General features: G+C 62.9%; 1 protein-coding gene across 3 annotated transcripts in view; it reads right to left on the reverse strand.

Annotated features, from left to right (window-relative positions):
- LOC117642644 (voltage-gated potassium channel subunit beta-2) overlaps positions 1-27005 on the reverse strand; it is a 42049-nt gene that overhangs the window by 12549 nt on the left and 2495 nt on the right. For 2 of the 3 annotated variants that reach the window (XM_034381059.1, XM_034381049.1), the window contains exon 1: positions 8438-8567. The exons of the other annotated variant lie outside the window; for it this stretch is intronic. In XM_034381059.1, coding sequence (XP_034236950.1) covers positions 8438-8550 — 113 coding nt within the window. In that variant the 5' untranslated portion in view covers positions 8551-8567. Of the gene's footprint in view, positions 1-8437; positions 8568-27005 lie in introns of those variants that run through there. 3 annotated transcript variants of the gene reach the window in all.

Below are 27005 nucleotides of genomic sequence, written 5' to 3' on the forward strand. Positions count from 1 at the left end.
GAGCAGCGGCAGGGGGGGGGGGCGCGCTCCGCGGGGGGTCGTAACTCGTTGACGGTACGGCGGAAGGCACGGCGTCATACGCCGAAGCCATGCGCCCTTCAATAAATTTGCCCCGTTGAATCTGCCGCGGCGAGACGCTGGGGCTATTCCTGCACGAGGTCGTGCACGAGGACATGGAGGAGGTCATGACGTGGACAGCGAGGCGGGGCTCCGTGGAGGCAGTCGATACAGAGAGAGCTTCTTACTACTTCTCGTGCGTGTTCCTTCAGTGCTTATTTGCTCGGGGCCGTGGAAATGAGTAAACACGGCACAACACAGTCCCAGGTGGCTCGGCGGCCGGGGCCGGGCGGGGCGTGCTTGGCGAGGAGCCCCCTACAGCACACAGAGCCCCTCGCGCGGCGCGTGGCGCGTGCCTGATGAAATAAGCCTCCTCTCTGGGGAGGGGGCGCGAGCGCAGATACCCCCCGCTCCACGCCCCGCCGCGGGATATCTCTGCGGTGAGTGTCTCTCGGGCGCGTGGGGTATTTCCGACGCGGCGCGGCGGGGCGAGGTGAGCTCGTCGCCGGCTAGCCAGCTTGTGTCGAGAGAGGTTGGACGCCGCATGTGGAGGGAGGCCTTGGTCGAGGGCGTGGTGGCGTGGTGGGGCGAGGCAGACGCACGAGTGCACTACAAGCCCCCGAGAGACAATTAGTTTTGCGAGCACTGGGATAGTTAGCTGGCCCATCCCGACAAGAACTATCGTCCGCACAACGTGTACGCAGAGGGCAGTATCGTTTTCCACACAGCAAACTAAAATGAGAACATGCCCGACGTAAACAGTCCGGAATAGGCGTCTTGAGTTTTGGCCGCCTTCGCCGGTCTCCTGGCCCACTGTGCGTCCGGGCCGCGGGCAAGGTGCTCGTGTTCGCGCAGACCGGCGGCACGGCGGCACGGCGGCGTCCGGTTGCCGGAGACTCGCTCACCGCCACCAAGTCGGTCCTTGATTAGAAGGCAGCGCGGTGCCCCGGCCGCCCTGGCCCTCGAATGGCAGCAAACAGACGCAAGGGGAGGGCCACGGCCACGGCAGCAGCAGGAGTTTCCGAAACCGCTGACGTCGCTCCGTCTCTCTCGCACTCATTAGTCTTTCCTTTGGCTGAGTGGGAGAGAGACAGAGACAGAGAGAGGGAGGGACAGAGGGACAGAGGAAGAAAGGGACAGAGGGAGAGAGAGAGAAGGGGGGGGGGGAGAGGGAGAGAGAGAGAGGGCGAGAGATGGCCATGATGCCAGATGCAGCGCGATGTCGCCGAAGTGGCCGGTCCTTGGAGCCCTCGCCGAGGCCCTCGCCGCGCTAGAGCGAACTCAGAGCCCTCGATGAAGCCATCACGGCCACAAAGAAGCCAAGCCGCGGCAAAGTGGGGCAAAATGAAAATACGGCCGAAAATAATAAAAGCTTTCCGTCTTTTTGGCCGCTGAATATGTAAGCAGGGAGCGCGGCGGCGGCGCGGCGCCCGGAGCCGGAGGCACAGCCGCCGCCGCGCGGCCACGGTGGCGCGCGGTGCCCGCGGTGGCGCTGTACACACTCACTTTGGACGAGGGTCGCGATGAAAGGCTTGTCTTAATTACGGAATTAATGACGGTCGAAAATAAACAAGGACGTTGTTTTTGTTGTTGTTTTCTTGGGCGGCTTACACGGCCCCGCGCCACTGACCCTACCCACGTCGCTGGCGCGCTGGCGGGGCCCAGGCCCATCCGCCCTCGCCATCCGCCCGGCCGCCCGCCACGGCGCCACGGCCGTCTCCGAGAGACTTAAAATTAGCCGCCACTGACGTCACGCACGCGACCACGCGACCACGCACCGAGTAGCCATGAGCCACTCGGCTAGGCCGGCCATCGGAGAAGGCCAGGACGGCGCCAACAAACACGCCAGAAGAGTGGCGAGGACGCACGCCGCTGAAAACCTCCGTAAACACATTCTCGTTTCTTCAGAGGGTTTTTTTTCTTATTTTTTGTCCTGGCTGTACCACGGCGGCCGTATTATGAATGATTTATTGCCCGGCGGCCTTGCCTTAGCTGCCTTCGCCCCACGGCAGGGCGTTTCACCGGCCAGGGCGAAGCAGAAAACCACTGGAGTGTGGACACCCCGACGATACACTGTCAGGCCCCGCCAGGCCCTGCCTGCACCGAGGCGGCCGGGACGGCGGACGAGGGCAACAGCGCAAAATACACAAGTTTCGCTTCGCCCAAGTTTCCACCGTGAGGGACTCTTTACAGAGCTGGAGTCGCGTAACTTCCAAAACGCGCGTGCTGCTTGTAGCGGCCCCGACGGCCGCCCCCTGCCACCCTCCCCTCGCAGAGGACAGCGCCGCGCCGCACCCAAAAGGATGACTTCTTGGATCAAGAACAGGATGAAACAAACTCACTTTTAGTATTTTGAAAAGAAAACATGTTTTTGTCCCGAACTTTTTCTCATGCGCAAAAATTCTTTTTTTTCCAAGAAAATTGAAAACCTTCTCTTTTGGGGGGGGGGGCGCCGTCATGCTCAACTCGCCCCCAGGCGCTGGAGTGCCGTGCCGTGCCCCGGCCGGGCCACTGGAGGCCCCGGGTGAGTGACAATCTAGCTTCATCAGCCTTTTTCTCCACTTCCTGCCCTTCGTCGTCTTCGTCCTCAGCTGTCCCAGGACAGCGCCATGGCGTCGCTCCTTTTTGCGGCCCTTCGCTTCGCTTCGCCGCGACCTAGTCTAGTCATTGCCCTGTCAAGGACACCTCGAGGGACCCACTTATCCGGGCGGAAACCGACGCGCGCCGCGACGCCTCTCGCCGCGCCGCCCAACCGCGGTCTGTCTCTCTCGCACTCCCACGGAACGCCGCACGCGTCGACAGACAGGGCGAGGACACGGCTGTTCGGAATCAGTGGTACACGCGTCGCCATTCGCACTTTCATTTCGACGGACTTGCGCGCTTGGACGCGCACGGCGCAGAGCAGCGCAGTTGGCCCTTACAGTGCCGTCGTCGGCCTGCCCCACCCACCACCCCCGCCAGGCTTCCACACCAACCAAACGGATTCCCCACAGAAATGGACGTTTGATTTCCCAGGCGGTCCCCTGCCCACACCTGGCGCCCCCTGCCTCCCCGCGCCCCGACGTGTGTCTAGGTGGCCGCGGGGACGCTGCGGCGGCGCGGCGCGGTGTACACACCGCGTACACCGGCGTGCCCGGCTAGCCTGCCTTGCCTGGCGCAGCGTGGCGCACCGTAGCGCAGCGAGGGGTGCCTCTGCAGTGCGGCTGCGATGCCCGCCCAGCCAGGAGGGGGCGGGGGGCGCGGGGGGCGGCGGGGCTAGGTAGCTGGAACGGCAGGGCTGGAGCGGCCCCGGGGAGGGGGTGCAGCTCTGCGCAGGGCTGACGCGCACCTCGCAGGGGTGTCCTCGCCCCCACCCCCGCCGTGCCCCCGCGGTGTCCCCTCGACCACGTGACCAGCCCGGCCGGTGCCTGGCCGCCTGGCCCTGAGCAACGCCCGCGGCGCGGCGGCCTCCACGTGGTTACCGCGGCGCGTTAACGGCCGACGCTGTCGGCTCGCTCTGCCCCGCCGGGCCTGCTGGGAACCCTTCCGGGCCCTTCAGGGTTGCATCCCTGCCGGTCTCACCACCCTACTCCCCACGGTGCGGTCTACGCCCTGAAGGGAGCCGGGGCGCCAGGGCCGCAGGCAGCAGGCTGCAGGCGTGCGCGCCAAGAGCAGGCAAGAGCCATGCCGCCAAAACTGGAGCCAAACTTGCGCATGCCGAGCTTTGCCCCCATGGAAATAATTATAATTTGATTTATATACGTCATGTAATAACAATATAAAATTGTTATAATGTGAAACATTCTGCATTTATAAGTTTGATACATGACACGTATAAAAACAATATATCTAATTATATCAATATTATATATCAGAAACAAAGACATAGAAACATTTTATAAAAATATATAATTCAGATATAAAGTTTTTACAAAGAATTGGCCAAATATTATATTTCATTTATAAAAGAAATATAGTGGCACATTATAATGTTGGGTTAAAAGCAATATATTCGGTTTATAATTACTAAATTCTCTACCAAGGCAGTAAGTAGTTTGCTCATGTTAGGAGGCAGTGGCCATGTTCTCAAGGCCTACATTCACCCTCTCTCCCGGCCATGCCTCAGCACAACCATGGAGTGGGTATCAAAAATTCCTCCCGCTCAACTCCCCATAGGGGAGACCCCAGACTCTAGTCGTGGAGTCCCCGATACCTAAGTAAACTCCAACTGCTAGCCACATGCGAGAGAATAATGACAACGCTCAATAGCATAGGTGTGCATCGGCCTGTTGATGCCGCGCTGCACTTAAAACATTAGTCCCATCATGTTCTTCAATATGACACCTATTTTGAACATTCTAGTCACTTCCTAGTGGAAGGAGGGCCAAATTTCGGAGAAAATAGCTGAGGAGCGACACTAACGCCATCTGTCGGCGTTGTTCATAAATTTTATAAACAAATTATAAAGTGTCACTTTTCTACATTTAATTTACACACGGAAGAGTAATAATCTCGTTTATCTTTGTGCCTATAAAACGATTATATTCCATATACATGGATGGTATGGTACATTAGGTATAGGTGTCGCCAAAGTACAACACACCTTATACGCAGTTAAAACGTCAGTTATAAATCCACTATTTATGGTGACATTGTTTTCAGTCACATAAATCTACGATATTTTAAATGTAGTTAAAAAATAACTTGTTTATATACTTTGAACCAAAAGGTTTGTAAAACAAAGTTATAATTACCTAATCTTACTCGTTTATAACTGCGTTTATATTTTATACACTCAATTATAACCCATTTAAAATTGATCTTATACTTCAAATATAACTCACAATATACGTTCTTCATATTTTCCCCCCATTTAAGAAGATTTTATATCCAAATATAAGCAGATTTATAATGGTTTTGTACAAAACAAATAAACCTTTTATAAAAAGTCTGTAAAAAACACGCAAGTTATACGACGTTTATATGTATTATATAAAAAAAATTATAATCATTTCCATGGGGGTGGGGCCGATCCAGCGGAGACGGCGGTGCTCCAGAGGTTTTCCAGCGTAGGCCATCCAGCGGACTTACACGGCCCTAGACCCCTTCCAGTCCCCCCAGATTAGAGGCAGTGTTCCCGAAGCCCTCCGGCATTTCCAGGCTTGCAGGCCTCCTGGCTCACCACGCCGCCCTGGGGCGTTGCGCGTTGCCCGCGGCGGCCGTCGTGTGTACACTGTACTACTGTACCCGACTGTACCACTGTACACAGCCGCCGCCTCAATCAAACTGTTATTGCAGCGAGTCCAACTCGGCTTTGGTGGATCCGTCCCCCGACCCTCCGGCCCTCCGACCCCCCGTCTGTCCGTCATCCCGCGTCGGCCCGCTTGTAGGTCAGGGCCATCTCGGCGGCGACTGGGATTCGGGACGATAAATAATGCGGGTCGGGCGGGGGCCGATTTATGGCACCGAACCAAGGCAGCCGCGCCAAATATTCTTGTTTGGGGGAAGCAGCGTCGCTGCCTCCCTTCTTATCTAGATCCACCTGACAGCCACCAAGCCCGTCGCGGCGGGGCGGCCTGGTGGGGCTGGCAGGCTGATCTCTAGGACTAGGCCGCACTGCTTAGCCAGTTTCGTGGCGTTATTGATGAAGCCGAGGAGCCGAGGCGTGTGCGCGCGAGTGTGTGTGCGAGTGTGTGTGTGTGAGTGTAAGTAGCAAAAACGTACCATCCACAGTGTGTTTGTGTGCATGGATGAATGTATATGTGTGTGGCGTGCGGCCTGCGGGGGTTGCCGAGGGTAGAGTGGTTGGGGGTGGAGGGGCCAGGGTCCGGGCGGTAGGGGCGAACTGGGTGAAGGCATCGATTTTGTTGCTCCAGACGCAGCGGAGTCTCGTGACGTCACACTCCAGGGGCGGCCAGGGGCGGCCAGGGGGGTGGGGTGCGTGGGACCGGGGGTGGGAGGGGGGCAACAGGAGGTTGCTTTGCGGGCTTTGCGGCCAGCCCCGGGCCAGCCCCACGGCCAGAGGAATTATCGGGCTTCAGGGCGCCAAGTGATCGCTCGGGACACCTTTTAGCGGGCGGGCCGGCCGCTACACTGCGGGCTGCGGCGTGGCGGTGGCGCGGTGGCGCGGTGCGGGCGGCGGGGGCGGGCCCTCCCTCCGCGCTGCGCTGTGCTGCGAAGTGCTGCGCGGTGCCGCGCGGCCAGAACGTCGACAATGGCAATTAGGTCAGGAGCAGGACCGGGGCCTCGGGGAGGGGGCGGCCAGGGCGGGCCACATCAAGCATCTGTGTCCGGCACAGCTGCGACCGCTCCGTTCCGCACCCCGGGGCGGTACGTGGAGCCATGGTGGAGCTGTGCGGGCTGCGGGGCTTCACCGATCAGGCATCAGGCAGATCCAGTTAGTCGGTCCGGCGGTCCTTGTTCCCGGCGTTCCAGGTGCACTGGGGCACACTGGGGCCGCAGGCTGAGCCCCCTCACGGACAATGGCGAAGGCCACCACCATTGTGCTCTGCTTCATGGCACGAGCTTTCATGGGAAATTAAGCCTTCCGTTTATTCATGTATTTATTTGAGCGAAATATTTTCTGAGAAGAATAGATAAACATACTATACTAAGATTCAGGATGGAAGAAGCCGCGGGCCCAATTTTCTGCTGGCTACGCTTCCTCCGCTACCGCAACAACATTTCTGACCTGGCCCGCCCGGGCCCCCATTGACACGGACCCCGGACCCCTCCCCATTGTGCGGGTGGAGAGCGACCGTCGTATTCCGAACAGGAGGCCGTCGAATTTTAATGGGCTTTTAAATGCAGCAAAAGTCGAAACTTTAAATATCAAATTGTTTCTGTAATTAATGAATGTTTAGAAATGACCATAAAATTTTATGAACTTTTGTGAAAACGGCGTGTTTCTACGACAATTTTTACCTATTGAACCTGTTAATCACACTGGCAAGTAATAACGACTCAAATCTCCTATTTTTTTTAAATTGCTCAGATTTTTCCTGTGGTTTCGAATCTGCATTGACTTTATAGCAATTCTAGAATTTTGAAGTAATTTCAAGAGATTTTACAACGCTCATTATAAATGCGTGGAGACAAAAGGACTCGCCGGTCGGTCCCCTCCGGGACCCACCCCCACACCAGGCCGGAGTCAGGTAGTCGGCCGTCACCTACCACCGCGCTACGCCGCGGCTTCTTCCATCCTGAATCTTAGTATACCTGAAAAAATAAAAATGTGCCGTTTTTGAATGAGGGAAGAATGCGAAAGAATGAATAAGTTTGGCAACAAAGGGGAACTCTCTGTACCTGTCCCCCACCCCCACCGCCGACTTTAACTTACCCCAACATTGAACCCTTACCTCGCAGCGACATGCAGCTTACACAAACAAGCGGCCTTTCCAAGGCACTCGCTCACCTGTCCCCGCCCCCCTCCCCCCCGCCTAGCCGCCCCGCTGGGCCGCAGGTCCCTGGCACGGTGCCTCCCTGACCCCGTGACCCCCGCCCCCTCCCCAGCCCTCCCGCCGCGCTACCCCCACACACTCGGGGCATGCACCCCATGGCCAGCAGCGCGCTCAGCAAAGAAGGGGGAAGGGGGGGGGCGATAAGGCGGGTGCGCTGTACCAACGTCTCAGCGCGGCAACACCCGCCGCAGCCAACTACTTCCTGCGAATAAGCAGCGGCGGTGCTGCGAGTAGTGCGAATAGTGCGACACGCATGCCTCGCTGCGCTAACAAGGGGAGAAGGCGCGCCGGGGGCCGGAAGGGCCGAAAGGGGCAAACGGAAAGGCGCGCAAAGGAGATAAACGGCGTCACGTCGCGAGGTTCTTTCATTAAGGCCGTCCCGCCGACCCGCCTGAATTACGCGCCGCGGGCTTCTCGCCTCCTTGCCTCGCCTTGCCGCCCCTCGTCACCCCCGAGGCCGTGCGGGGCGGGGCGGGGCGGGGCGGGGCGGGGCGGGGCGGGGCGGGGCGTCGCGCGGAATTAAACCGCTGCCGCTCGGCATGCCACATGCCAGAGTGCCGCGCCGTGCCCTGCCGTGCCCTGCTGAGCCGACACTACAAAAGGTGGCGGCGTACGCGCGCGCACGATATCACGCGGAATGAGCGTGTTTTGCTTGTGAAGGCTATTGTGTAGTGAATCCCGCTGAAGCTCCTTCTGCGCTCTATCTCACGCACACAGGCTCACACTCACACACACTGCGAAATGACGTTGACTCCCCCTTCCCTTTCCCACGGGAGCGGCGCGGCTCGCGCGCGTCCCGCGTGGAGCGCTGTAGTCCCCGCTGATGTGGGTCTCGCAGCGAAATAATCCCCCCGGGCCCCACGCCACGCGCCACGCCACGCGGCGCACGGTGTACAGTCCCTTCCAAAAGCGCCCGATCTTGCTCCGAGTCTTGCTCTTACCGGTAGATGGTGGCGGCGGCGGCCAGCACCGCCTCCTCGGCGCTCTCATGGCTGTTGGTGTTGTTGTTGTTGTCGTTGCTGAAGTGGTTGCAGTGCGCGGCCACTTGCGACATGGCGGCGACGGCGGGTCGTCCGGGGGCCGCGGGGGCGGGGGCCGCGGGGGCCGCGGGGGCAGGGGCCGCGGGGGCCTGGCCTTCGGCCTGGCCGCGTCTCAGGGCCGCATCGCTGCCGCCCTCCTCGTCGCGGTGCCCGCGGTGCATGCACCGAGGATCACAAGCCGCAGCCCCGGCGCGCCGTGAGGCTCGCCTTCAGGCCCGCGGCCGCCATGGCTCCGGCCCGCTCGGCCCGCTCGGCAACACCGCCCCGCCCAGAGGGCTCCGCTGCTCCGCTGCTCTGCAATCGGTGGGCGGCGTGCGTCGTGCTGTGTTCGGAGCGGCACAAGTCAGGCGCCCGCTCGCGACAAAATTACGCAGTCCGCCCGCCGCCCCGCCCCCTCGGGGCCCCAACGGCGGCCGAACGGCGCCGAATGGGGCTCAAATGGGGCAAAGGTGGCGGCCTGGCGGGGCAGCGCGGCAAAGCGGCAAAGCGCTGCCAATGCTTGCTGTGTTACACTTCCGGGACACGCACTGGGAGGTACGGGGCGATCGCGGGGGAGGGGAGGGGAGGGGAGGGGTTCGCCGGAACACTGGTGTGACAAGCGGCGCAGAAACAGGCGAGTCCATTTCCAGGCTGTCGCTCGTGGCGGTGCTCGACGCGGCGCTCCCCGGCCCGACGACGTGTGTGTGTGTGCGTGTGCGTGCAGAGGCGTCGCCTCCACGCCACTGCCGTCGTGCCCGCCCTGCGTCACGCGGCGCTCACCCGCTTCCCGCTGCTCGGGCCGCTGGTTTAATCTGCGAATAGATGATGCTCCCCAACTCCCCTTATAAGTTGGCCAAGTCGAGGCGCTCCGGCTCTCCGCCCGGCTGCGTCGCGCAGGCCGCGCCGTATGGGAGCGGGGTTCTGAATCGGGCCCTGCTTCGCCTGCCTCGCTAACTTGGCGCCGGCCTGCAGCTCTCCGCCACGCCCTGCCTCCACCACGGCCTCCGCCGACAGCACCGTAACTCTCGGTCATCGGCTGCCGCGATAGCGCTAACGCGGACCGAGTCCGGGGCAGGGCGAGGCTCGGGGCGGGGCGAGGCGGGGCGTGCCCTAGAAAGGCCGCTTCACCGAGCTCCTCCCTCGCCGCCCCGGGTTCAAACACCCGTGCTGCTCACTTTATACCCTTTCCCGACCGGCCTAGCGTAACCCAGGCAGGCAGGCAGGCAGGCAGCCGGCGGGGAGCGCGAGAGCCCTCGCCTCACCCTCCCCGGCCGTCACCAGCTGTGCTGCGCCGCTGCGCCCGTGTGGCGCTCTCTTCCATAACACACCCGGAATGGCTGTCGTGCACTGTCGTGGCGGCGACAGGCTGGCAGTGGACCGGCAGCGGGAACCACGGCAACCGGGCCGACCCCGATCCCATCGCCAGCACGGTCGGGGACGTAAGCTGGAGAAGCCTACGTAGGGCCAGGGCCCGTAGGCCGAGGCCTGTAGGCCGTAGGCATCCCGGCGTGTGTTGCGGCGCCGACCCTGCCGCTGACACATGCCTCTCTCTCTCCTCTCTCTCTCTCTCTCTCTCTCTCTCTCTCTCTCTCTCTCTCTCTCTCTCTCTCTCTCTCTCTCTCTCTCTCTCTGCTTTCTCGTTTCAACTCGCTTTCCTTCCCTCCACTGGCGGCCCGTTCCGCCACGTCGTCTCAAAACGCCGGCCGCGTGACTGACTGCGCTTTTATTCTTTCATTTTCCGTCTCTTCTCCACCGCGCGCTGCAGCCATGGCGGGCGGACGAGGGCGAATTTATGTCAGTCCAGCGAGGGGGAGGGGGGACACGCAGTTCGACGTCCGCGGACATCGAAATGGCGCCACTGCGGTGGTGATTTGTCCGTAAAAATAATGAACACGACGCGTGGCCGGGCGATATTGCAAAAATGAATGGATAGAGATAGAGCGCGGCCCGAGCGAGAGAGCGAGAGAGAGAGAGAGAGAGAGAGAGAGAGAGAGAGAGAGAGAGAGAGAGAGAGAGAGAGAGAGAGAGAGAGAGAGAGAGAGAACGAGAGGGAGGGAGAGAGAGGGAGATAGGGAGGGTGATGGATGCGTTTGCCCCGCTGACGTGGCCCTCTTGTTCTCTCTCATCCCTCTCTTCTTTATTCTCGCACGCTTTAATCGCGACCTAGGCCATTTCCACCGCAAAAGGGGGGGGGAGAGGGAGAGGGTGAAAGAGGGAGACACAGGGAGACGGAGAGAGAAGCGCAATAACCCGCGGCATCGTCGCCATGCAGCACGGCGGGGCAAGGCGCGGCACAGCGGACAGAGACTCTGATTAAAAACAACAAAAACGCGCGGCGACTTGGGAAAAGACGAACACGGAACGCGATGCGAGTTTGGCGACCTGAAGGCCGAAGGAACGGGGTGAACACGGAGCCGCTTCAGAACGAGAAATGATAAGACAGCACCTCGCGCGGGGCGCACGGAAAACCCGTTGTGACAGCTATGCTGGCTGATATGGGGCCAGCCAAGAATCAGCAGTCGTGGTAACTAAAAATATTGCTAGCAGCATCAGCAATCATGCCTGGTCGCGACAGCCAACCACATTTGTTGTGCTAGCTAATCCCTCAGTTACAAACGCTAATAATTTTTTTACTCTCCGAAAAATACTGAGACGGGAATAGAACCCGGGACTACTGGCTGAGAACCGTGCTCGGAGGCACTGAGCCACGGAAGCAATGTGTGTGCCCGCGATGGCCCTTGCCCCAATGTCGCCCGGGTGGTGAGCCGTAAAAAAAATTTGCAACGTTGGGGGCATATTGAAAAATTTGAATGGATGAGATAGAGCGCGGCAGCTAAGCCGATGAGTAGTCAGAAGAAAGCCCAGAGCTAGGGGACGAGTAAACGAGGGAGTGGCTAGGAAACACTATGAGTGCGGAGAAAAGGGATGATGGATTTTGCCAGCTAAACCGTCCCTCTTTTTCTCTCCTTAGCTATTTAAAATTTGGTGGGCCACCAGCAAGAGGGGGGGGGAGAAGGTAAAGAGGAGACTGCGGGTAGCGGAGAACAATTAACTGGCGGCATCTCGCTGACCCCCAAGCTGTCAAAAGGGGAAGAGCTCTGCTTAACAACTAAGAGGGGACTTGTTAAACCGGGTGGGGTTTGGCGGGGCGGGACGGGGCCGGGGCCCCCGGGGAAAGCGGGCGGGGCGGGGCGGGGCGGGGCGGGGCGGGGCGTTCCCGTCCCGTCACGCCACCCCCTCCTCGTCGCGCGTTCCTCGACAGTATCGCGGAAACTTTAGCGCGACAACATCCGCCGGGCATTTTGCCTTTATTTTTCTTATTCTCCCCTAAAAAAAAGGGGTGAAGCGGTGAGGGGGGGAGGGCGCTTCCGAGGTAGCGCGCCAAAGAGTGGGGGCAGGCAAAACATCAGCATCGACTCGACTATGCAGCCAGCCAGCCAGCCAGCCAGCCGTGCCGTCCCGCGACACGCTTACTGCGACCAATTTCCGGGACACACGAAAATGGAGGTCGCGGGAGGGTGGAGGGCGAGTGAAGGAAGCGGGCACTGGCATGTGGACGCGACGACGCGGCCCGGCCCGGCCCGCGAAGGACCGCAGGACGAGGGAGTTTACTCTCAACGTCGCCGCGCTCCGGACAGAGCCGCTGCGCTCCCCCTATTTTCGTGCGTTCCCTTCTCCATTCTCATTATTTTTCTGCCCGGCTGGTGTCCGCCAGTGTGCGCGGCACAACGCGGAAGGGTATTCGCTGGCACGGCCGCGGGGCAGAGGGCCGCAAGGGCCGCAAGGAGGGGAGGGGGAGGGGGAGCCGCCAGCTCGGCCGCCAGGCCTGTTGGCCGATGATTGATGTCGGACCGACTCTCTAAGTACCGCGAACAGCGAAGGAAGCTGGGCCGAGTCCGGCGAGTCTGTCTGCCCCGCCAATCAGAAGGGAATTAATGCTCTCGCCTCGACTCGCTGGAGTGGAGCGGAGCGCCGCGGTCCAATAAAGAACAGACTCGCGACAACACCGACTGCCCATCACAGCAGTGGCGCGGCGACCGCGGGCGCAGATTCGTGTTTTTCCTCCTTTTTCACGATGATTGGAATTGGCGCAGCACAGAACGAGTGGAACGCACTGCACTGCCAACGGCGGCGCGTCATTAAGCCCTTTTCGATTCCGTTTTTCGCTTTCGGGCCGATTAATCCCGATCCCCTTCCCCGGCGGAGCTACCTTGATTTATCGCGGCGGCCCGGATAAGCCGCATGGCCGCGACGGGCGGGGCGGGGCGGGGGGGGGGGCGGGGGGTGGGCGGGGCGGGCGGGGTGGGGCGGGGCGGGGCGGGGCGGGGCGGGGGGCGGGGGGGGTGGGTGGGGCGGGGCACGGCGCTGGCCTTCACTAACGTAATTCTTAGGTCGTCGTCTGCGCCGCGGGGCGGGGCGGAACGGAACGGGGACCCCAGGAACACAACTGTGGCAGAGGCCGGGCTCACGTGCCGAGCAGGTAGTCGAAAACACGGGACATCAATAAATTGAAACCCCCCCGGCAAGCCTGCGGCCGACACAGCCGCGCCGGGGCGCGGCAGGGCCGTGCAGGCCGTGCAGGCAGGGCGCCCCCTTGCCAGTCACATCACACGCCGGCCCATCCCACCGCCCCTCCTCCAGCACCACTACGAGTGCGCCTTGGAAATAATTCAAGGCTCCTGGACGTGATATAGTGACCGTGTCCACCGTGTCCACCACCACGGCGACGGCGGCCGTGCCGGTCGGCTGACTGGACTTGCAGTGGCGTCGCCCCGGCCGTGTCCGGGACTCGGCGACGACGTCGTCCTGACGTCGTCCTGGTCCGCGCGCAGCCCGCCGCGGCCTGGACGGCATCGACCGCGGCGTGGTGCCCCATCCGCATTATTGATCGAAAAGAGCAGCCAAGGCCGGCAGGCCGACGGCAGGCCGGCGAGGACGACCGTGACTGTGATTGCCGGGGAGTGGCGGGCCGGGGCGGGCTGGTGCACCTGGACGAGGTGGACGCACTGGAGGCGGCTCTCGTGTCTTCAGCGGCGGAACGAACACAAGCGGGCACCGATGGATGGGCAATCCATCGGCGAATGAGAAGTCTATTGGTACCACCGTGTGCTCGATCCGAGCCCTGTTCGAGGACATGGAGGCTCCAACAGTGGCCGGCCGCCTGGAAGGTAGGCTGTGCCGGCGCACAAGGCGGGCGGCGAGCGGCCTGCCCGGCTCCTGGCAGGGGCTCCAGAGGCGCGGGCCGAGGCGGCGCACTGCGGCACACTCCACAAGAGCGAGGGAGGCAGAGCGGGAAGTGAGTCTCTCGGCTATTCGCGCGTCGCAGCAGGGCCTGGCGGGTAGGGCGCAGGCCGGCGCAAGCGGCGCAGGTGCACGCCAGCACTGCAGGGCCCATTCTTGCGGCCTCAGCTGGCACAGCACTGCAGACTGCAGCGGCGGCCCGTTCCGAAAAGCGCTTCCGTCTCTCTCGCACTGCAGCGGCAGTTCGGTGTCCCCCTGCAGCAGGTCCTCATCCTCCACATGCAAAGCGATGCAGCAGTGCGCGCCGCAGCTCGGCAAGCTTGGCCGCCCCAGGGGTTTGCCGTGCGGGGAGGGACATTGGGGGGAAAGGGGGGGGGGTCGCAATATACCGCCCGGAATGGCGCCATCCATAATTCGTGAGGGAACGTCACAGTTCGTCCCGGCGACGCGGCGACCGACGCAAGGCAAGGCCCGACCTGCTCCACGCTCTGCGCCGCTCTGCGCTGTGCACACAGGGCGGCCAGGACCGCGGTTGGTAGGGCCGCCCGGGTTGGCTCCGGGTTCTGGGGCTGCAGGGCTGCAGAGGCGAGCCCTAACAAGGGCCGCCGCGTGGATGGGTGTGTGCAGTGCGCGGCCATGAAGGGTCGCACGTTAAAGGGCCGAGGGGGGGGGGAGGCGGTTACAATATGGCCAAAGGGCTCCGAGGGCTGGCCAGGGCTGCAAGCCAGGCCCATGCATCACCGCGCGCTGCCCAAGGGCTACAAAGCCGGGCCGCGCTGCCCACACGAGCCCTGCAGGTCCCGTTCGCATTACTTTTTCAGGAGTAACGGCCCTCGGGACTTGGGATTGTGCGGCGCGTGGGGTGGGCGCGGCGGCGAAAACAATCCCTTTGATTCGTTCCCAGAAATGGAACACAAAGGTTTCCAGCAGAATCCCCGCCTGCCGGTGAGTGGGGGAGGAGGGGTGTCCTCTGGCCTCGGTGATTGAGTAGCCGGAAAGCGAGCGACGGCTGGAGGTGAACGCGTCAGCGTCACGTCACGTGCATCGGTGCGCTGTCGCAGTGTGTCACTCTGCGCTCGCATTGCCGGCATTGTCGGCGCAGGACAGCTGCCACGCCGGAGATGGCAGTCCCACGGTCCGCGAGCGGCGGAGCCAACGCCCGGCTGGACCAGTGTGGGCCCAAGGACCCACGTCGCATAGAGTTTATTGCCTTTAGAGCAGGCTGAGGTTGGCAACCGTTCCGGTCTTGCCTACTTTCGTGGCAAGTCTGGTCCGATCGGCTGACGTCCGCATTTCGTAACTGCCGCTCGGCCGGACCGACGGCCGGCCTGCCTGCGTGTGACAGGCCGAAACGAAGCCCTCATCGCGCCGATGGAAAAACGAAGCTCGTTTTCCGGCGCGGTGCGTGCGCGCTGAGCAAAAGCAACAAAAAGGGGGCCAGCCCGCCGCGCAGCCGGGCTGCCCTGCCTGCGCACAGTGGGCGAGAAGACCGCTGGAGGCGGCCAAAACTCTGGACACATTTTGAGCTCCAGAGTCACTAAACAGGACGTGTGACCCCACCATTGGATTCCTCGTTCGGAGAGCAATCCATTGGTGGGGTCACACGTTCAGTTTGAGCCCCATTTGGCGACTCTGGAGCTCAAAACGCGTCCAGAATTTTGTCCGCCTCCACCGGCCTTCAGGCCCACTGTGCTGCGCCCGCGGCGTCGAAGCAATGTTCCGGCGATATTTATTCCGGGGGCGCCATCGATTCCCGGTGCATGGCTAATGCAGGCGTGGCTGCCGCGCACTGCCGTCGCCGGGCCGATAATTTGAAAGCCTCTGCAGCGCTCCGGCCGCTCGGAGGGCACGGGGCTACGCGGCCGTGGATCCGTTTCGGCGCGCGTTTCGGGATGCGGCGCTATATCAACCTCATTTGGCGCGGAGGAAGGGGGGGGGCAAACAAACCCTCTATCTGGCACGCCACGCCACGCGGGGCCCATCAGGCAGGCCGGGCAGGCCGGGATGCACGGAGCGGGTGGCCGTCGGGGCCGTAGGCCTGTCACAGTGTCACAGCACGCCGCTGTGAGCGCGGTGGAAATCCGCTTGGCGGAGGGGGAGGGGCCGGGAGGGGCACTGAAAGAAACATGGACGTTGTCACGTTGTCAAGCGGCAGGGCGACGTCCTATGGCGTGGGCCGACGGGCACGTCCGGGGGCGTCCGGGGACGCCGCTCTGACGGCCGCGAAGGCCGCCAAAGCACGCGCGTGCCAAGGACAGCGGAGGATCCTGGCGCGTGTTGGTCGGGCACGCGGGGAAGAGGACGGCGGAGAGCGCGCACGAAGTGTAACACAGCACAGCCCTACTCACTGCCTACCACACTGTATGTTTCGCACAAACACGCACTAACGCGGCAGGTGTTCGCGCTGCGAGGCGTTCCGTGCGCGTCCCGTGCGGCTGGGCCGTGCGCCGTGCTTCGGTGCTTGGCTGCTTGGCCGTGCCGTACCGGGCCGTCTGGGCCCCTCCACGCCGCGACTCCCACTGAGTCCCCCAGTCTAGGGCCGCGCCGCCGAGCCGCGAGCCGTGCCGTACCCCGCCGGCCCGGGCCGCCCCACCCCGTCCCGCCCCGTCCCGCCCCCCACCGGGCAGGCCGGGCACCAGCCCGGGCCGCCCTCCACTGCACCTACGCGCCCCCCACTCCCAGGGGCCCACCCGGCCCACCCGGCCCACCCGGCCTCGGGCTCTGGCCCGGCCCACCGAGCGGCCCACCCGCCCGCAAAGTACGGAAGTGTCGGCTGGCCGGCTGCCACTCCGAGCCGAATTGGGCAGGGAGCCGCACTACGCCACTGCGAGGCACTGCGAGGCACTGCGAGGCAACGCGACCAGAGCGTTCGAGGCCCGTCGGGGCAGTATTCGTTGGACTTCCCTTAGCATGCCTTTGCTACGGAGTGCGATTTTCCGCCTTTGTTTGGGGGCAGTTGTGCCGCAAAGTTGTTGAAAGCGGTGACAAATGTAAAGAAATCGGGTTTGGGCTGACTTTTGGCGGTCTCTGCGTGGGTTCTTTTGAATAATTGAATCGAATATTGCACAATACTCAAGAATACTAATATGAATATCACGGCGTTGTCGTGCGTGGAGTGAACGCCTGCCGCATGCAGCTTCGCCCGGCACGACACTTGGACGACTCCCCGGCGCTCGCCGAGGCTGTAGTTAAGTCGTTGTCACATGAAAGGGCTTCTTCGGTGGGGCAAACACTGCGGGCCGGTGGAGCTCAAAGGGCTGCCCGAGTGAAGCAGCCAACACCGCGCCGCCCCGCCGCCCTTCCTTGGAGTGGAGTGGCCCGGGGCAGGTGGACAAAGGGCCTAGCCCGGCCAGCCCTTGCACCGTCCGGCAGGGCGGCAGCCGAGCGACCGGCAATTTCATCCTGGCGCCCCTCGAGACCCTCGAGCTGTAGGTCAGGCTGCCTGACCCCGTCCCGGCAGCCCCGGCAGCCCCGGCAGCCTGGCCAGGGCGTATCAGAGAGAGAGAGCTCTGCGGCGGCTGTCCTTCGGCCGATCGAATGCCAGCCTCGCCAGCCACGTCGGCACACGTCACGAGTTAGCAGGTCTGCCGCCCACACTGCACCAGATGCACAGCGAGCCGCGCAGCAAGCGCACCGCACAGTGGGCCAGAAAACCGGCGCGGCCGACCAAAACTCTCGACGCGTTTTGAGCTCCAGAGTCGCTAAACAAGACTGGAACCTATCGTGTGACCCGACCAACGGATTCCTCGTTCGGAGAGCAATCCATTGGTGGGGTGACACGTTCGGTTCAAGCCCCGTTCAGCGACTCTGCAGCTCAAAACGCGTCTAGAATTTTGGCTGCTTCCACCGGTCTTCTGGCAAATCCACTGTGCAGTGTAACGTGGCACGGTGCGATGCCGCGTCCGACTTGGCGACCCTCGAGACGCAGCCCTGGTGGGACAAGAGAATGAAAAAGGCGACCTGTCTCGTGTTTCGTTTTTCCACGAGCAACTTTGACGAAAGTCGGCGGGCGAGTTGAGTTCGATGTGGCCGACGCTCTGTCGTGGCGATGCCATCAAAGTTGGAAACGAAACTTTCTTGCATGCTGCGGTGAGTGAGACTGCAGGTTGCGGCGCACAGAGACGCGGGGAGCCAAAAGATGCACACCGCTCTCCGGCTGGCCACGGTCGCTGCAGCTTGAAAGTTTCTCGCGAATGAATGAATGAAATTCCTCGGTCCGCAGCAGTGCCGCGCTAAGCGCTCTCGGGAACAAAACGGGGCGGAGTGGGGCCTGCCACTCGGGGCGGCCCTCGCCTCGCCTCCCCGAACCCCTCCCCCCTCACTCTCTCTCTCTCTCTCTCTCTCTCTCTCTCTCTCTCTCTCTCTCTCTCTCTCTCTCTCTCTCTCTCTCTCGGCCACCAGCAAGCCACGGCCGCGCCAACAAAAGCAGCCTCGCAGCGGCCCCACTTATGCCTCGCGAGGGAGAGTCAGAGAGATAGCCTCGAGATGCACAAGGCGGAGAGAATAATGCCTCAACGGGCATCCGGAAAGCAGCAACTCCCAACTCGTCGACACAGTAACAACATCAACAACAACAACTCCATCGGCAACAAAAACAACAACAGCTTGGACCGCCTCGAACAGAGCAGAGCGGGAATGTCCCTCGCCGAAGAAGGGTGGCGGTGTGTCTTTGCTGCCTCTGCCGGGGCGTGGGGGTGGAAGGGGTGACTGCGGCAGGGGCGAGCCCGGGCAAGCCAGGCAAGCCACGCGGTCTGCGTGATGGGGGTATCAGGCGGGCTAGCGGTCGAGGGGAGGGGAGGGGGCTATCTGAGCTCGGCGGCCACCGGCTGATAGCTCGCGAGCGTCACGGCCTTGACCGCCCCTCCCCGCCTCCCCGCCAAACGCCGCAGCGTGAGGACGGCGGCGAGGCGCGGGGGGAGGGGGAGGGGGAGGGGAGGGCCAACAAGCACCAAATCTAAACTGTCCCGCTCGGCCCGCAGCGCGGCACGGGGCACGCGGCACGCGGCGCACCCCCTGCGGGCAATGCGGGGAGCTGGGGCTGGGGGCCCCCGGCTGAAAATCGCTTGTGCAAAAGAGCGAAAAATAGTTCCAGGCTGGCGTCGTCCTCCATCCCCCGGGGCGTCCCCGAAGGCCGGGGCGAGGGCGAGGCGGACTGTTACCCTGTTTTCCGACTCGCGGCCCCGACTGCGGGGACGAAAATGGGTCCACCGACCGCAGAACGAGCTCCAGCGAAAGGAGCAGAAGATAGGTTAAGACGAGCCGTCCGCCAAACTACCGAGTTTCTGCACTTCCTGCCTCGGAGCGGCAAGCAGGCCGTCGTCGAGGGAGCCACCATGCCGGCGACGGTGGCGGCGAGAGTGATGTGGTCATGCATGCAGCAACGCGAACCACTGAGCGGCCGACGCAAGGGTGCCGCTAGGGGTGCCGCCCGCCGTGTGGCCACATGGCAGTTTGCATTTAAATATTTTGTTTGACGGGGTGACGAGGGACAGCGCAGCGCGCGGGGTAGCGACGCGCAGCGCCGCGTGTATACGCCGCCGGGGGAGCGTCGCTACCCCGCGCAGCGCCGGGGGCAGCCGGGGGCCGCAACCCGGTCGGCAGCGCCTCCTCGCCCACAGCGGCCGTGCGCCGAACCACGCGGCGCGGCGCGGCGCGCACAGACACCGCGGCTCCAGATGGCAGTCCGGCGTGCGGCGTGGCGCGGCGCGGCACTTACCTGCAACAGAAATAAAACACATGAGAACGAGCGACGAAAGACCCGGTCGCGTGTCGAACTGCGATCAAGCGACAATAACCCCATGCGAGGAGCGAGTCCGACGACGGTGGCGAACGGGCACTGCCAGGGCACTGCAACGGCCGGCCGCTCATCAGAAACCCAGCTGCCGGTCGTCCGCGGATGACATGACGCCGCGGCTTCGACGCGGGCCTCGCTGACGCGGCGACGCGGCGACGCGGCCGTCGAACACGCGCTCTAGTTTATCGAGCAGGACGAAGGGCGGGCTGCTGCAGGGCTTGGCGGGGCTTGGCGGGGCTCTGCCTCCTCTCGGCACCGGAACCGTCTTTTCCTCATGGAGGCGGAACTCGGAACAATCCAATAGAACGCGGGGCAAGGCGGGGCGGGGCAGGGCGGGGCGGGGCAGGGCGGGGCGGGGCAGTTGGACGAGTCTGCCCGAGGAGGGCGGCGCGTTGCTCTTTGGGGATGTCGCAGTGCCGCCCCGCCACGGCCCAGGGCCGCAGTATATTGCCATGCGACCTTTGGCCTCCCACTGGCTAGCCGCTGGAATACAAGCCTTGAGAGGGGAGTGGCAACCCGTCCTTCCATGGCCAAAGAAATATCGAAGGGTGCTGAGAGTCGAGCCCGAGCTGGGGGAGCGTGCCAAAAAATAGGGAGGAAAGCTCCCCCACCCCAAAATGAGAAGTGCGGCGGTCGACGCGGTCGGCACCGTTGTCGGCCACCTGATGGCGGCCGTACGACAGGTGCGCTCCAGTTCGGCTTGCAATCACCCGGACAGGTGACACGGTGAGGTGGGGCCAGACTGCACCACCACTCTCATCGCTCGCCGCGCCGCGCCCCGCCCCGCCACGCCCCGCCCGGCCAGGCAAAAAGAGCGGGAAGGTTGAGTGGCTGGGTCCCCCGCGGAGAGGGAGCCTTGCCTCGCCTGTCCCGCCCTCCTTCCATCAGCGAACGCCCCCCCCCTCTCCCCGCCCCGGCAGACTTCGGTACTGCGAGTCCGGATGCTAGTCACAGGATGCTTGTTGCGCCCCAACCCCCCTCGGGCTTGGGCCTTCGGGTGGGCCCTCGCAGTCCCTCGCAGGCCGCCCTTCTCGGCCTTCAGGACTGCGCCGTCGGGCCGTCGGGCGGGGCTGGCCAGGACCACACTGTACAAAAAATGTCCTGTCAATGCCGTTAATGCCGTGTGCGTCGTAGGAATGCGAATAAGTGCACAGAGTACTTTTGAGTGAATGCAACAACCTCCTCGCTGTCAGCCTGTCAGCCTGACGTGACGGCCCTAGGCAGCGCGGCGACGCCGGTGCGCGGCGGGTCGGCCTACCCTGGAGTCTGCAGGCGCTCTCCGATCGGCTCCAGCGTGCCAAAGGCGCCAATGCCGTTTTGATTCATAAAAACACAGCGTCCTTGTTTTCGCGCGGCAGAGCGTCAGCGACACGCTGCCTGCCCGGCCATGCCCCGGCCGCGCAACGGCTCGAAGCGCAATACATTATTTTGGCGGTGTGTCGCCGCCGGCGCCGCTGGCGCTGCTGCTGCGGCCGGGAGATAGCGACCGCAGCGCAGCGGGGCTTTTAATCAATGCGCCTCGTTAATTATGAGGAGAGGAGTCACTGGAGGGGAAAATTTCCCACTTCTTAATCTCCAGTTTCATTAATTTCCCCCCGTGTCTCCTCAAAATTTCTTACTTCTCTCCCGTCTTCTCGGTTTGGCCGTCTTGATTTTGCCTCTTAATTTCCCACTTGTTAATTTCCCGTCTTGTTAATTTCCCACCGGGATGGCACTGACGGCAGGGCGGCTCTATTGTCTTACGAGGAGGCCCGCGCGGCTGGGCTGTCGTCCTGCTTGTCGTACCGCCACTCCGAGAGTCCTCTTCGTCGCTCTGTCTCTTTCTCTCTCGCACCTACGGGACGCCCCACGAACGCGAGAGAGACAGAGCGACGAAGACGACTCTCGGAATCAGTCTGCAGCGGACGGCTTCTTCACGCCAACACCGCATGTCTTGTCCGTCTGTTGCACGCCTGTCTGACTACCTTTCTGCCTTTGTGTGTCTGTCTGCTTGTCCGCCTGTCCGTCGGCCGGGCGGCCCGGCGCCCCACCGCGGCGGGGGACTTGTTGGTGACGCGGTGCGCGTTATTAATGGAGGATGATGACGGCGTGGATGAGGCGTGGATGAGCCACGGCCGGGCCGCGACGACGAGGCCACTGTTCGCGACGATAGACTCGACCGCCAGGACGAGAGGACGCCGCCAAGCGCGCCAAGGCCTCGAGGCACAGTCGAAGAGATTATGTTAATTGTTAGGAATGATTGGAATTATTTGAGGGCCGGCCTCGGAAAGCTGTCAAATTGTCGAAAATCAAATATTGCTGACTTTGGGCGGTCACTGGGACCAATCTAGCTGCGGTCAAAGACCTCCCTCAACGCCCTGGTATTCTTAAGACTTTACTCTTGCATGGCCCGCCTCGGGAAGGCTTTGACCGCAGCTAGTTTGGGAGCAGTAACCACGCAAAGATGGTCAAAAAGTTATTGAATCTCCGAAAGTAGCCGTTTTTGGTGACTTTGGGCTGCCACTGCATCCAATCTAGCTGCGGTCAAAGACCTCCCTCAACGCCCTGGTATTCTTAAGACTTTACTCTTGCATGGCCCGCCTCGGGAAGGCTTTGACCGCAGCTAGTTTGGGAGCAGTAACCACGCAAAGATGACCAAAAAGTTATTGAATCTCCGAAAGTAGCCGTTTTTTGTGACTTTGGGCTGCCACTCCATCCAATCTAGCTGCGGTCAAAGACCTCCCTCAACGCCCTGGTATTCTTAAGACTTTACTCTTGCATGGCCCGCCTCGGGAAGGCTTTGACGCAGCTAGTTTGGGAGCAGTAACCACGCAAAAATGGTCAAAAAGTATTTGAATCTCCAAATGTACTTTTGTGATCATGTCGGATTATGTTGATTATTGCACTGATGACCAACTAGACGTACCCTGATTGACTCTAGTTGGTTACCCCTCGCTTGCAACACGCTTGCATCTCGCTTGCATCTCGCTTGCAACACGCTTGCAACACGCTTTCCGCAGCCGGTCCGGCCGGGTCGATCTGCTCCTGCGGTCCTCCGCTGCGCAACCCCCTACCACCCGCAGCCGGCGTGGCACCGCGGGCGGGGCGGGGGGGCGGGGCGGGGCGGGGCAGAGCCCCAGGCCGGCCGCCCGCTCTCCACCCTTCCCCCGCATCGCCCTGAAGCACTGCGAAGCACTGTGAAGCGCGATGAAAGCCCCCCCCCTCCCTCTTCCCCCAGGACGTCGCCGGACCCCTGCAGGCGCCGCGCTGCCTCCGCTTGCACGTGCGCACACGAGGCTCGCGGCAGGCGGGGTCGCGATGCGAACTTTACAACAACGACACGGATGTATTGCCGGCAGCGGCGCGGCGGCGCGGCGGGCCGGGGAACGCGCTCGAGGCGGACAGTTTCGAAACATAAACGCGGCGCTAGAGGAGGAGGGGAGGGGGAGCAGCGCTGTGGGCGGGGAAGGGAAGGGGGCCTCCGGAGTTGTGCCTTTCCACACGCCGCGTGGCGCGCCCCGTTGGCGACATGTGTGGCACGGCGCGGCACGGCGCGGTACGGCGCGGCACGGCGGATGTAGCCAAGGCTGGCCTGCACGTGTCCAGTGTCCGTGCCGCGCACGCCTCCGAAGTCACGTCACTGCGTCGGCCGACACAGCAGCAAGGGGGCGGGGCGGGGCTCGACGTGATCGCCCGGCATGGTGCAGCTGCTGCCGGACTCGTGGGCGGCCGTGGGGTGACTGGTGCGCGCTCGCGCTCGTCGCCCACGCCCTCACGCTGCAGCTGGGCCTCCCCGCCGCTCTGGACTTCCCTTGTCGGAGGGAGAGCGCGTGTCGTGGTGCAGGAACTGGATCAAACTTTCATTCATACCATCTGCCCCGAGAAACACGGAGCCCCGAGCCCGCCCCCGCGAGGAGGCCCACCCCAGCCTCGCTACAGTGCCGCGGCAGGTGAAGAAAAATGGCGGAGGATTAAGTTGAGTTGCGGCCGGGGCCGCCGGGGCGTTCGATGGCTGTGCTCCGGCAGCCGGTTTTATGACGAAGGGATAAAGTCGAAGGGCCTCCAGGAGCGAGCCCTCGGCCCGGGCACCGTAGGGCACCGCCACTGCGAGGACCGCGACGAGAAACCGGCGGCGTCAGCGAGTTAACGGAAACAGAACGCATCTCGCCGGGGGACGAGGAGGGAGGGTGAGGTCCGCGTCCAAAAAACTTTTGGCCACGCGCAGAAATAATTATTTCCCGTCGCCGTCGCCTTGTCCCGCCGAGTTGGTCGTAATTAATCGGGCCGGCGCGCGCCCGTTACCCGCCCGTGCTGGCCGTGCTGGCCGTGCCGCTTGTCATGCAGACGGCCGGCGGCTTAGCTCCGCGATTCGTCTCGGCCTTGGGCACGGCCTTGGGCACGTCCCGGATGACTGCGCCGCGGAGTGGCGGCAAGCACCCCGGCGGCGCATGGCGGCGCATGGCGGCGCTGGGTGCTAACTTTTCCACGCCCGTTTTCCTTTTTTTTTCACGCGTTTTCTTTTAAGCCGTTATTTCTCCTCGTTTTCCTCTTTTATTATTTTTAATCCTGCCCGGGGAATTATCCAGCCGGGCGGCGCGGCACCAGGGGGCAAGTTTCCGCGTTGGTCGTAGTTTCTAATGAGCGAGCGTCCCTGGCGATGCCGACGGCTGGAGGAGCGACGGCTGCGACGGCCGCGACGACCACCACGACGACGGCTTTCTATACCTGCTGCTCCAAAGCCCCCGGCCATTTCCCCGTGCCCCCCCCCCCCCCCCGGCCGCGTTCAAAGCCAGCGCCGTCGTCAAACGCCGCGTGCTCCCCTTCTCTCCGGAAATTAATCGACTTACAATATTACCGTGTCGCGCTAAAATATAATTTTCCCCGGCGGTGGCGGCTTTTCTTTCCCCCGGCCCCCGACGCACACGCATGATGAGCGTGACAGCGGCGTCCCGCGGAAGGGGGCGGTGGGGGCGTGGCGGAAAAGGGGGGCCTTTCCGCCTCGGCGTGCGACTCACCATGCGACTCGCGCCCCGCCGAAACGCCGCGCCGCCAAATCAACTCCCGCAGAATCCTAAATATTGTTTGCGAGCGAGCGCCGCGGCGGCGCTGTCTGTCTCCGTCTGCCCGTCGGTGTGTGCCACGGCACTGCCACCCCCGCTCAGCCCCGCTCGGCACACAGCCCGCGGTGCTGCGCCCAGACTCCGATAAAGCAGGTCGGGTGGCCAGAGAGGCTGACATTTTAAAGACACCGATAATGATGGCGGTTTTCCCGCGCCCAACCCAACCTAAGCCTCACAAGCGTCACAGTCCGTCCGAAAGGCATCACGGAGCCTCGACACGAGGCCCCAGGCCGCCCAGGCAGTCTATCCATTTCCCTCGATTCCCCGCCCGAGTGAACCGGCAGCTCATCACGCGACGTGAAAGCTGAGCGTCTGGGGCGTAGAGCCCCCAGCCGAGAGGCCCTAAGTAGCTCGACGCGCTGCGTCCGCCGGCAGGGCTGGCCAGACCGCCAGGCCGCCAGGGGGGTGAGGGAGCCCCGCCACGCCCCTGCCACGCCACTGCCACGCCACTGCCACGCCACTGCCACGGCAACGAGCACGCCGAGGGCCGAGGACGGCACGCCGTCGGCACGCCGCGGCCTGCGGCCTGAATGCCCTGAATGCAGTGGCGCGGCGTGGCGGCCGAGATCCATTCAGCCCGGAAAGATTACCGCTGATGGCCGCACCGCCCGAATAAAGGACAGCGCGGAGTGGCGCGGTGGGCAGGCACGCCAGCCGTCTGATTCCGGCTCTGTCTCTCTCGCACTCATGGGGCGGTCCGTAGGGGTGCGAGAGAGACAGAGTGACGAAGCAGTGTTCGGAATCAGACGGCAGCACGACCAGCACGCCAAACGGGAGAGATTTTCGATTGGGGAGGAAGGCGGAGGAAGGAAGCACTTGGCCGGGGATGCGAGTGGAGGCCGCCCTGGGCCGCCCTAGGCCGCCCCGGACCACTCATCCCCGTACCCAACAACTACGGCACACTGCCGCCGCTCCGCCGCTGCAATGTTGCTCCGCGCGGCGAGCGAGACGCGGTGCGGTGCCGCGGTGCGGTGGACTATCGAATTCCAACGCGACGCGACCATATCATCGTGTCAGCGCGACGAGCGCGCCAAACGCAATCTCCAAGCGACGACTTCCTCGAGGATGACAGAGTGGTGTGGAGGGAGGCATGTCGGCGCCAGCTCGAGGAACAAGCGCGTGGCGGGGCACTGGAAAGGGGGGGGGGGGGAGAAGGAATGCAAGGAAATCGGTCGTCCATTAAGGGGAGCAGGCTGGACGGGGTGCCCGGAGTGTGTGTGTGTGTGTGTGTGTGTGTGAGTGTGTGTGCGCGCGCGCGCGCGTGACGGCATGGGGTGTTTGGGGATGTAAGTTCAAGTTAGTGTGTAATGCTAGTGCGCGTGTGTGCGTGCGTTTGTGTGTGTGTGTGTGCGTGCGGTTGTGTGTGTGTGTGTGTGTGTGTGTGTGTGTGTGTGTATGTAAGTGCGCGCGCCGGGGTGTGTTATTCCATCCATCAGGCTATGGAGAGCGAGAGAGAAAGAGGGAGAGCGCTGCCGCCTGACGGATGAGTCCATATAAGCGGCAGTTCGCGGAACGCGGCGCAGCACTCCCCCGCCCTGTCCCCACCGCGGTCCCCACCGCCACCACGGCAACCCCATGCAAGCCCGGAGGCCCTGGGGGGACACTGGCGAACTTGGCAAACAACAAGTAGTAGGTCCGGGCGGACTGTGTTCGGGTCGTCATAGCAACACCTCCCCTCATCATGCAGGCGGATGACACGCCGGGGACGCCTCCGAGAGAGAGATAAGGACGGGAGGCCAAGCCGGTGGGAGGGAGAGGCGAGGCGGGCCGCGACGACCACGGACCAATCAGAGCAGCGCTGCCTTGCAGCTGGCCGACGGACGCGGCCGGACCGCACGCCGCGCCGCACGCATCGCGCGACTGAACCATTCCGGAGTGTCGTTTGTCGCCGCTGGGTCTCTCTCACTCCGCCAGGGACGCCCCGTGAGTGCGACGCAGACAGAGCGACGAGTGGAGGGCCGCCGGGGGAGAGGTGCGGGGAGCGGGAGGAGTTTCTACAAGTTGGCGGTGGGTGGCCCCGGGAGACCCAGAGCGTCGGCGACCCGACCCCAAGGGCAGCGCGCCAACCGCCACGCCCTGGACCAGCACCACCAGGGCCGGGCCTAACCAGGCCGACCAGGCCGCCACGCGGCGGCGGTCGCGCGCCTACGTGAACGTCGTCTGCTGCACAGGGGCGTCGACACCGGGGGGGGCAGCGGGGCAATGCCCCCCCCCAAGTTTTGTCCAGGGGGGGGCAGGGGGGGGCAACATTTCGGGCCAAAGGAGGCAATATTTCGGGCCAAAAAGTATTTACTTCGCTCTTTGCTGAACCTTTTCGAATCGCTCGGCGGCCGCGACACCCACCGAGTACATAGCA

The sequence above is a fragment of the Thrips palmi genome, unplaced genomic scaffold, assembly GCF_012932325.1.
Source record: "Thrips palmi isolate BJ-2018 unplaced genomic scaffold, TpBJ-2018v1 HiC_scaffold_1, whole genome shotgun sequence".
Classification (NCBI taxonomy): domain Eukaryota; kingdom Metazoa; phylum Arthropoda; class Insecta; order Thysanoptera; family Thripidae; genus Thrips; species Thrips palmi.